Genomic DNA, 12008 nt, shown 5'->3' with positions numbered 1-12008 from the left:
TACAAGTTTGTGGCTCGTCGCTACCAGTTTATATTTCAATAATAGTCAGTGTGTAACCGAGTAACTGGTTAGTAAAGTGTCCAAATCTTATGTTATTGGCACAGTAGGCTAATGATTCAATAGTAGAAAGGCCCAAACATGGTTGCTAAAGTTCGCGCTCCGAATACTAAATACTAGGATTACATTGGTGTGTCGTCTCGACGTCACCAATGAGATATAAATTTATACATAACATGATACATGAATCGGTGAATGTACAAATGCATGCTGTATTTTAAGTTATATATCTCAGCGATATATGACTTAGTGTGTGTTGTGTGTGCCAAAAAACATATGGCTGCTAATTCCTTTTTCTTACTTGTTTTAATTAATAAGATCTTGTATTTAAAGAGATAAATAAAATTATTGTCAATGTGTTATCTAATATCTTGTTACTTTAGTTTGTTCTTTGCATCATATGTCTTCTTGTTTTCTGTGATATAATTAATATTTGATAAAAACGTTTAAACAGGTAATTTATTGAAAAATAAAATGCGGATTTTATTAATGTTGATCCTCAATGGAGTTTTATTGTTCGTGGTCCCAGCATCGTGTGAAGTACAAGCAGGCGATCCTATGATGGTAAGGACGCAAGGTTAAGTTGAAATATTGGTGATAGTGACCCTACGTTATCTGCTAACCCCCTATAACTACCAACCTCTAACACTTCCCCCAACAAACCTGTAACGTACCAGAGGATTCTTCACTGTCCTACCCAATTATTATCGAAATCTTGTTATTGGGTTCAACAGCTACGATTCTTAACTGGCGCTCTTTCTCACATCTTTTACCCATAGCGTGATTTAACGACTGTTGTTTTGCTGTTGATTCCTTTTCTTCGTTGTTGCAATAATGTAATCTTCGCTATCGCTAAATCGAACCAATCTATTGCTATTGTTTATTGTTAAATAAGAAGATGTTGCATACTTAAGTATGCATTTCCCTCAAGAAAGCAAATTTATATCAAGCTAAGTTTAATCACTCAAATAATTCCATTTGACTCCAGGATATAAAACCCATTAGAGCCGACCAACCTAATATTGTACGAGATATGGTCGGTGATGGGAGATGGGAAAGGGATGTTCATGGAGATGTTAAAGATACAAAGCTGCATGATTCACCTGTTAATGCTGTGAAAAGTATGTTTATATTAAATATGCATTGAAAATTATATTTATTTATATAATTGGTGCTTTAATATATTGATATAAATAAATTGAATATATATGCTTAAAGTATATAAACTAAATATGCCCAAAGAATATTCATTTTAAACAGCTTTTGTTATCCACTCAACTAAAACAATACCTTTCGATTACTTTTGAATCATGTTTGACCTTGTTTATATCTCATTTATTGTTAGTTAGTTAAAAAATAATGTTCGTTTTATTTTTCTGTAAATAAATAAGGCACAACTGACAGGCAATCATGAGTTATTTGATTCAGGTCCCTACAGCTTGTACAGTGTCGGGTTCGTCCATGCATTCGTCAAAGCAATCATGGTTATAATCGTGTCAGAAATTGGAGACAAAACGTTTTTTATCGCGGCCATATTTGCCATGAAACATGCAAGGTCGACTGTGTTTGCTGGAGCTATTGCAGCGTTAGGGCTGATGACGTTTTTATCAGGTACTTAAAAACTTACCAGTATCTAACCAAATCTTAAATTTTGGAAATACTAAATAGAATTATATATATATATATATATTATTTATAGCTTTGGGGAATAAATTGATTTGCTCTGTTATCTAATTTAACTTTAGTTCTAGCAACTTGAAACTAATTTATTTGTTTATTTTGTGTTAAATATGGTAAACAAAGCGAAACAAAACACATCATATTAATATTACTCACGTTACTTGAATCAACAAGATGAGCAAACAATATTGTGTTGTTACAAACTGACTTTGTAACTGATAAAGATATCAGATGATTGTTTTTATTTCAACCATTTCACACCTGTGGCCTATTGATCAATAATTATACATTTATTTTGTCGTATATAAATATATTATTTGCAATTTGCATTTTGCTGATTTAAATATTTCATTCATCACTAAATGTACTAAATACCACATTCAAATTAATGCTGTTTGCACTTTGTAAAATGACATTAATATTTAATTTTACACACAAATATTATCCTAATAAAGAATAAATCAAACGTAGTACGATATTTCTGAATTTCCAATAAAATACACGTGTGGTAAATAAACAGAGGGAAATGTTTGGTCAACATTTGGTTTTTGTTTACCAGTCATTTGTAAGGAATACACATGTGTTATAACGACTGTCATTGCCCCGTCATGCGAGGATAAATAAGTTACATACGTGGTAACTTAATTTAATATCACATTAATACTTTGTTTTTGTTCACCAGTTGTGATGGGGTATGCAACCACCATAATACCGAGGTCGTATACGTTCTATGGATCGGTTATCCTGTTTGTGATCTTCGGAGCAAAGATGTTGCACGAAGGTATCTCGATGAGCCCGCAAGGATCGCAGGAGGAGATGGAAGAAGTCCAAGCCGAGTTGAAGAAGAAAGACGAAGAGGTGACATCGGTGTTTATATCTTCAAATACAGTATCAATGATCATGTTAATTAATGTACTGAAGAGAAGGGAATTAGAATTAGCAGCAAAATGATAGTCGTTAATCATTATACAAACTACCATTGTACCATTGATAGTTACTTAGCAGTTACCCTTTACTTTAACCAGAACACATGCATTCTACTCAGATTGAACGAGCATCGGAAGTAACCCAAGATGTAGAAACAGGAATCATAAGAGGGGGGTACAAAGTTCGGAAACTACTTGGGGTATTTTCCCCCGTTTTAATCCAGGCGTTCACGTTAACATTCCTAGCAGAATGGGGGGACAGATCGCAGATTACAACTATTGTACTTGCTGCTAGTGAGGTTGGTTTGCTTGTGTGGTTTCTTGCCATTGTTATAAAGTAATTAACTTGAAAACTAAAGTTTGTATCAATTAAATTATACCGATAAAGTCTTAAAACTTGCCGTGACCGTGGTTAGTCCACCCGCCTCAAACTTAGGGGTTTCGGGTTCAAGGCTCACCTCTGCTACCATTGTTGGCGTATGTGTTATTAGGTAAGACACTTAGCAACAATTGCTCAGTATCCATATCTCAAGTATACCTTTTTTTGTGATTTTAACTTAATTATGAAAGTGTTTGACATCTATGTATTTCCCTTGTTATTTATTATTAGGTATTTCATTAATTAGTTGTTAAAATCTGATTCTGTTTTATCAGGATGCCCTCGGTGTGTTAGTTGGTGCAGTGATTGGGCACGCCTTGTGCACGGGTATGGCTGTTATTGGGGGGAGGATGATAGCGCAGAAGATATCTGTTAGAACAGGTAAAGTAATTACATTTTATTATTATTTTTTACCCATGGCATAGTTTGTTAGCGCGCCTGCCTCTAATCCAGAGGTAATGGGTTCAATGCTCCTCGCTGCTACCCAGTGTACAATTTTCCCGCGACCGCGGCGACCGGCGGAAATACGTAAAGAATGCGGAAATATTTTACGCGAAACAAATATTTTATTTATTTTTTTCGTACGCACGTTGTTCCGCGATGCAATGAAAGTTACGCGAAATTGTGGATAATAATACGTATTCTGTTTTCAACGCAATAAACCACAAATTCCACATGTTTCTAAATATGAAACATTGTTACGTCACAAGTAATATTGTTACGCAGATAATTCTTTTATTCTGTTTATCGGCGTATTGAATGACTGCATGTAACGTAACAAGCGGTATTGTGACACTAACCAATTACACGTGGACGTGGTAATACTGTTTTTCCTTATGGTATTCACTCATGTAAATAGAGTTACAACAGCTTAAATTAATTTAGAGCCTCTTAAAAACGGTAAAGTAACAGTAAAAATGAAATGTTTTAAAGAAAATTAAGATAAAAAAATCATGACCGATAGACCTCGACCATTGCAGGCATTAAAGCAGTGGTTTATTTACGCGCGTACGAAGTATTCACAAACTATCTATACTTTAATGCGCACACGTGAAAAGGCAAATATCCAACCTGTTTTTTAACAACTGCGGGCTAAATAATCAAGGGGACAATCGCTATGATGACGCAAATAATCAACGTGTGAATTGCTATTATGTCATAATCAATTGCCAGGTCAAACAATCGTTTTTATGATGCAATGAATCCACGTGTGAATCCATACTATTTCTTAACAAACAAGCTGCTTGGCTGGGGAAAATATCGTAAATATACAGCAGTAAACATACAACCTGTTACCATGTTAAATTGGCAAATTACATTTATGTTACAGTTAGGGATGCACATTACAGAATAATTAGGTATTCTAGGATATCCTAGAATACTTTATTTCGAATCTAGAATTCCGAATCTAGAATTTCGAATCTTTTTTTATTTATAGGAAAAAATATTTTTACCCACATAAGTCAGTTTATTGAGTCTCTCATATTAGTCTTGTTTGATAATGAGCTGTAAAATGATCAAAAATTGTACTATTGGGTAGTTTTTGCGTCATGAAACGTATAGCAGGCTATGAAAAGACGTTGCAAAACGTTTACTCTCGAAAGTCCCACAAACACAAAAATTTTTTTTTTTCAAAAATATTAACTTTTAAAAATTCTTAATATAGTGTATGAGATGACGCATGATGACATCATTAATAAGAATACCGAATCCCGTAATTAGATTCGAATACAAAAGGATTCGAATCTTACAGATTCGAAATTCTGTAATGTGCATCCCTAGTTACAGTCTACACGCAGCCATGAAAAAAGCAGTGCAAAGTTTTTCACTGTATAAAAAACGTAGAGTACAAATAGCATGATAATACTATTACAAACTACGTGTGCGGTTTAACTTTATAACTGATTAGCTGAATCACTGATTAGAGATTATGTCAGCGACCATCGTACGAATGCACACAGTATTTACGAAAGTCGTAATTTTCACGGAAATACGTGACGTCATAATTTGCGGTCGGCGGAAATTTAAAAAAAATAGAACACTGCTGCTACCATTGTTGGTGTAATGGTGTATGCGTCCCTGGGCTGGACTCTTAAACACGAATGCTCTAGCCCAGTAGTCACTAATAGGTTGTCCAAATTATCAATCATATAGTAAACAATCACCTACAAAATTACGTACGTGGTAACTTGTTAGCGGGGACGAGGTGTATGAAACAGAACATCCGTGGTATAATGACTCATGAGTCATGACTGACTTTTCCTCCATGCAAGGATAAATGAAGTGACAATCTTTCTTTCAACATCAAATCCCAATTACTTTTATTGCAGTGACCATAATTGGAGGGGTGTTTTTTATTTTCAACGCCGTGTTCTCTTTGTTAACTGGCCCGGGATCTTAGTCCACACATTACTGCACATAAGACGCGTATTGAATGCAAGCCAGATGGTTATGACAGTTGCATAAAAGCTGAGTTCTCAATTAGATGGTGGCTCCATATGCGACTATTTAAAATGTTTTATTTTGATATCAATTTATATGATCCTTGTGCAATGAATCAAATTAGATTACGGTTGGTTTAGGTTTTAAAAATACCTAAATATTGTTATTTTGAAGACTACAAAATACCAATGTTATTTATTTGCTAGTTCAATTGTCACAAAGTGTTTTTTCAAGGGTAATACTAAATAGTTAAGACATAGTTCAGTATATAATATGTATATCTAATAATTGTTTATTTATTTTTCATATATGTGAAATATTGAACACTACCTTTAAAATACCTTTCTACAGTTCCTATTAAACCATATGAAAGGAGCATAGGCGCCTAACATGGGTATGCAGGGTATGCATGCAAGCCCCACAATCAATTATGGTACTTTATGTGAAGAATCTAAGTTCACGTAGTAACATGTTAAATTGCTCCAATTAAAGACATGGGTGTTTGGCATAATGAGCACCCTGGTTTTACTAAAGATAAGCTCGTATGTATTCCAGCATATGTGTTTCCTTACTATTTATTATGGATAATACACACTATGGTTTTGTTGCCAAGTTAGAGAGATGTTTAATATGAATTTGTGTTTTCTTAGTTTATTTGCAAATTATATTTAATGTAGATACATGCGAAAATAATTATAAAAAATGACCCAAAAATTGAAATTCTTGTATTTTAGCAAAACCTGGATGTTGTATTACACCAAGTTAAAGTCCAGCATTGATGTGTTTTTGGTTGAATTAATTTCAATTGCTGAAAAATTTATTTACCAGTATGCCACTCAAAATTGACCAATCTGACATTGCTTGGCCACCATAAGGTTTGAAAAATCAATGTAAATCAGCAGAAGTGTATTGCACATTAATAGGGAGTTGCAAGCACAGGCACCAAAGTTTATAAACACAGGGGAGGCAGGGATACTTAGACACAATCATGTGAAACAAATCTAACTTATTGGTTGTAATGTTTACTGGTTAATGCAGTGCAGAAAATTCCAGGGTTAGCCTGTCCACCCTGCCACCCCAGGTTTGATGCCTATAATCACAAGTTACAACACAAGCATTAAAATCTGGTGAGTTTAATTGGGAAGTTTTCGCTAATCATTCTGTCGTCTTCGAACACAATGACAATGTTAAGTTCGAACTCAATCTTAAAGTTAGGTGTGTCAACTGTAGGGCAAGCAAACATCCTGGGGAAGATCATGAAGATAGGGATGCTCAGTCCTCTGCATACATCACCACAACCAATCTCTATGTTCTGGATCTCAGTGGCTGTTCGACCAAAAAGTATTTGAATTGTGATGTAATTGTTAACATTGTGATTTAGTAATTCCTTTTTCTATTTTTTTTGCTGCAGCCCAAATACTGCTTAATAATTAGGCCACAGCAAAGCAAGAGATAATCATCTGTTTCGCTGTGGCTCAAATGTTAAGCGCAATCAATTATTAGTGAAGCTTAAGGAACCTATTTTTAAAAGTAATTCTAATTTTTTTTATTAAGAACAAAACCTACAATTTATGCACATTTCTACTTTTTAAATACTTCCCAAACACGATTCATTAAACCTTCTCTTCAAATATTTCTACCGACCTTCTTTAGCAAAACCATCTGGACTTCCCACAGTTTCCACTCTCATTAGTTGCAACTCGATTGAACGGATCGGGTTTTCCGAAGCTTCGACGACAAGTTCCCCTGTCATTGGTTTGGTGAGGCAACAAACACTAGAATCCAATCGACCACGGACCGAGAATCTTGGGATCTCAGCTTGCTGGGAATAAAAAGTTTCAAGAATAGAATGTGTTATTTATCCCTTTGATTACGATAGTGAAGATCAGATTAATTAAAACAACGAAGAGAAGAAAATTAGCAACAAAAATTGTTAAAACAAGCTATGGGTTAAAACTATAAGAGAAAGTTATATTGTACAAACATGGCAGTCCTGATTATATGTACGATTGCCAAACTATTCTTGGGCTATGACGGAACCTAACAAATAAATAAACCACAATTACAGATAATGAAACATAGCTTACTGAATTTGCATTCTTTATAGAGTTTGGATTAATGTTAAACTTTATAGGTTTGTTATTTGCTCTATCCCCACTTTTATACTCAATATAAATCTCAGTTTCTTTTGTGAGATCCTTGTTTAGCAATGGTCGTTTCAACAGGCACTTGATGTTGTACTGTGATAGGAAAATACAAGTGTTAGAAATTATAGAAATTACTCACTTCTTTGTTGTTATTATTCTAGGTAGGTGCTGAGGTCCTTTGAGGATTTAGACCAGAATTTTATATTGTTACTACTTTAGCACTGCTTGGTTTAATTGCCACTGTAAGTAAAATTTGTATTGGATAGAAAATACAAAACTAAATGCCTATAATATAGCAGTGTCTAATGTAGTTTAACACAGATACAACTTTTGGGGGTGGATAGTTAGGGTTTCCGCATATTAAAAGAATAATAGATGTAACGCATTAATTGCCCTATCCAGTTTAAGGTTTTAAATGAGATCAGTTTTTTTTCCATTGAACAATTTGGAATAATAGAATCAGAACTGCCCGAATATAGTTGATGTATTTCACCTGCACAGAGATGTAAACTCCCCTATAAGTTTCCAGCAACCATTTAATGCTTCCATGGGGTTTTAATGGAATTTCAAAAGGAAAGCTTTTCGTGCCCGCTGGTATTCTGCATTTAAAACATAGATGCGTTGATTTTTATAATGAAAGGTAAAAGAAGTAAGAAAAACAAACATTTTTCTAAGTGTTTAAAAATGCCAATAAATATTCAACAAATACTACTCAGTAAATCTATCACCCTGATTGTCTGTACTGAAGCAAATTCATGAAAATAGGAAAAAGTGAAACAACAAGTGTTAACAATTGTTTGTATAATATAGAATACAAACATATTATCACTAGAAAAGTTGCAACTGTGTATCATTATAAAGTCCAAGAAAGTTTTTATTAAAACTGAAATTAATAAAACAAAATTTATTACTTTCCCTGTCTTGCAAGTTCAATAGAATGTCCAAACAATGATATTGGTTTCACGCTGTTGTACATCGACTCTAACCTCCCAACACTTTTCGCGCTCAACGTTAAAGCTGCGACACCCTCAGCAATAAGACTCACAGATTGGTAAGCAAGTGAGGTCTTGGATTCAACAATAATAGCTCCAGTAACCGTCTCCTGCAACGCAAGTATGTTAACTCTAAATAGTAAACAGTGTATGGAATACGTAAACTACTTTCAAATACATCTTCATTTGTTTTAATTAAATGCAACTCAATAAATAGATTATATACTTTTATAGATACTGATGGTGATAAATAAAATATACGTTATGTCACTTTATACAATTCAACGCTACGTTACTAAACAGCAAATTCTATATAAACCCACCCCTTCGTGATAAACTTTGTTTGGTCTGTTCAGCTTGATTTCTATAGTTGCCATGTTCGTTTTATCCAAGTTATCATACACTAACTTTAAAATGATCAAAAACAATCAACTGAATCGTTCACTTCGTAATACGGGTTTTTCCCTCTCCCAAGCGGGACGTTAAAACTTGAAAATAAAGCCGCCTGATGTCAGCAAAGAGCAAAATAATGCTGCTGCGCGTTTTACACAATATATCAGACTAGGACGTTCGGCAACGTGATTATATTCATTATAGAATAGTAATTTGCTTTTTTACAACTTTAAGCATTATTTACAAATGACGGTTCTACAAATACAACTAATTTTTATACAGCCGCCATTCTACATGAAATTGTCAAACTTAATTTGTGTTTTAAAATGTTAAACAATTAATAGACTATACATACATAGAGTAGGCAATGTATTATCTAACATTCTAACAGTTTGTTTGATATTCGCCTGGGTTTATATATTTTATACTCATCGTCTTAAAATACACTTAAAACATAAAAATATAAAGTCATTCATTCATAAATTGAGTTAAGATTTTAAAAGAAAATATTAAAGTGTTCTCAATCTGTCAGTTTATACGCGTTAGGTGCGTGCTTGTGCCCGGTTAACCCCGTTTTACCCCAAACCTATCAGCAAATAGTGAACCAGGATTAACGTGGCGACTATGGGACATTGCCTGTGTACATACCTACAACTATAGTTAAGCCATTTCGCTGATATAATACAACGATGTCCAATATGTTAAGATCTCGTATTCAAATACAAGCCAGGTCCCCAACGTATGTGGCCAGTTAAGTTAATCCGAATGCAAACGGAAAATAAACTTTGTCACTTCGTTGTTCGCAGTGCTTTTTTTTACAAAATCCAAATAATCCGGTTTTGTGTCATTTTAATACCACAACTTTACTTCTACTTTATTTTTTTTATCTTTACGGCATTACATGCGACCAGGTGTTCCAGTTCGATGTTTACAAACGTAGTCTGCCCGCTCCGCCAACGACCTACAAATGCAAAATCCGAATTCTACGTACGCCACTTTTTAATTCTAATGCAAATACATTACGGTTTCACTGAAAGTAATTTAACACTCGTAGGTGGTGGAGCACTGCGGGGTAAAAGGGGATACTATGGGGTAAGATGGGATATTGTGGGGTAAGATGGGATATTGTGGGGTAAAATGGGATATCGTTAGCACATAAATCCCAATTTCTTTAACGTGTTTTTAACAATTAAAAACGCTATTTTAAACTGGCGGGACTAAGGGTTTATAATTCTGCAATCATTCTATGTTTTCTACCAAATGAGGCGATAAAAGAGAATCAAAACATGTTCTATCTTACCTCACAGTACAATATATTAACCATATGATGCCCCCTGTTATTGGATTTCTTTGTAATCACTCACTTGTTAAAAGAAGTTACCAAATCACAGTTACAAATACGACCCACCATTGGTACCGAGATACAATATGAACAAACCAACAAAGTTGATTGATATTTATATACGGTGTGTGCTGTTATGGCTCATACACTGTTTATCATATGTTCGCAGTGAATGCAGGTTTTACAAAGCATGTTGTGATTCTCTTTCTTTATAATTACTAAAATGCTAATCTGACTATATATATAACGTTGTAGAAATATAATAAAACGGTAATGACCTAACCACCGTGAAATGTTTAATAAACACATGGGGCTGCTGGCTGCAAGTCATTAGAAATACTTTGGTTATAAATTTGAACTATCAGCTCCAAAACATAGCTTTAAGAATGTAAGTGCCCGAAATATTATTACGAAATACTGGAAACTTGAGTGTTGTTTTGATAAACCCACCGAAATATTAGTGGTGGAAACATTTATACTGAGTATGTATGGGAGCTACTGTGGAGAGACAATCATGAAGCGGAACTTGAAGTCTTCTGTTCTGTTGTCGCCGTTTGCGATTGAAAAGGATTAGCGCTGCCATAATACGACGAAGGAAGATTGAAACAACAATTCTTAGTTCAAAACATCGAACCCTGACTCACAGTTCGAGGGAACCGCTTTCGGGCGATTCAAGCTTCGGCGGCGGGGATTGGTTTCCTGATTTGCGGCGCGTTCCTCCGCAATTAGTCGATGTTCGGTCGGTGATCGGATCAGCATAACCGACCCTGGAAGAGACCCATAAACAACAGTAAGTGAGGCTAATTGCCCGTAGAATGTTGGGGTAAGTCTTTGGGGAAGATATATGTCTATTAGTTACCGAAATGCCTATTTATGATATGAGTTACCACCCATATGTTATGGAAACACGAAGAACATTTCTTTCAAAGGGATGTTTTTTGGTTCTTTTTAATATTTAATTTTTTCTTCTGCAAGTTTAATGTTAAACAGTCGAAGACCAATGTGACCACTTGCGACTTATCAAAGGCGTTGATTGATCATATAAATTCGAACTTACACATAAAAACCACTGCGAAAGATAATTTATACAAAGCCCCACTTTAAACCATACGACAATACATAGACCACCATTGTGGATTGGAATCGGATTAATCAAAACGTGGGAGTTAAATCTAACTTATTTATCCCCGCATGGCGGGGCAACCACAGTAGTTATAACACGGGTGTTCTGTTTCATACAACGTGTCCGCTCACTAGTTTGACTTTAACCTGGAATAATCAAAGTTTGGGAGTTCTTTGCATTGATGAAACTTGGATTTGCTTTCCCACACGTTAAGATTCAAAGTAAACGGAAACGGATGTTAGCCTTTACCAGCCAGATAAGAGTTGTGTATCGCGGTTCACCTAATCGTGGGGTAAATACACTCTAATTGTGACTCGCTGAATCGACAGAAGGATTCTGTTCTAATGTATTTCTCTGATTTTGTGGTGGGTTAATGGACTCATTAACCGCAACGATTGGTTTTCTCTATTTGTGTCGGCGTATGCTTGAAATCAAATTCAATTGTGCCCGCATGAGAGAAGGAAAGGAAAAAGCGCTAGGTAAGAGAATGGAAGAAGAAGGCAAAGATACGATGTGGTTGTCTCGTT

The 12008-nt window shown here is 34.9% G+C and overlaps 2 protein-coding genes across 2 annotated transcripts; one reads left to right on the top strand and one right to left on the bottom strand.

Annotated features, from left to right (window-relative positions):
- The first annotated feature begins 470 nt into the window (after nt 1-470).
- On the top strand, nt 471-6190 carry LOC100184199 (transmembrane protein 165). Its single transcript, XM_002123155.5, has 7 exons — nt 471-621; nt 1046-1178; nt 1486-1668; nt 2420-2595; nt 2783-2962; nt 3318-3423; nt 5373-6190. Exons 1-7 carry the CDS (start codon nt 532-534, stop codon nt 5441-5443), a joined length of 939 nt encoding a protein of 312 aa, XP_002123191.1. The 5' UTR covers nt 471-531; the 3' UTR covers nt 5444-6190.
- Nucleotides 6001-9091, bottom strand: LOC100186572 (Down syndrome critical region protein 3 homolog). Its single transcript, XM_002122841.5, has 6 exons — nt 8947-9091; nt 8543-8733; nt 8125-8230; nt 7572-7724; nt 7129-7306; nt 6001-6810 (listed from the first exon to the last, which is right to left on the bottom strand). Exons 1-6 carry the CDS (start codon nt 8998-9000, stop codon nt 6602-6604), a joined length of 891 nt encoding a protein of 296 aa, XP_002122877.1. The 5' UTR covers nt 9001-9091; the 3' UTR covers nt 6001-6601.
- Nucleotides 9092-12008: the final 2917 nt, after the last annotated feature.

The sequence above is a fragment of the Ciona intestinalis genome, unplaced genomic scaffold (genome assembly GCF_000224145.3).
Source record: "Ciona intestinalis unplaced genomic scaffold, KH HT000120.2, whole genome shotgun sequence".
Classification (NCBI taxonomy): Eukaryota; Metazoa; Chordata; class Ascidiacea; order Phlebobranchia; family Cionidae; genus Ciona; species Ciona intestinalis.
This window is presented reverse-complemented; position numbering and strand designations above follow the sequence as displayed.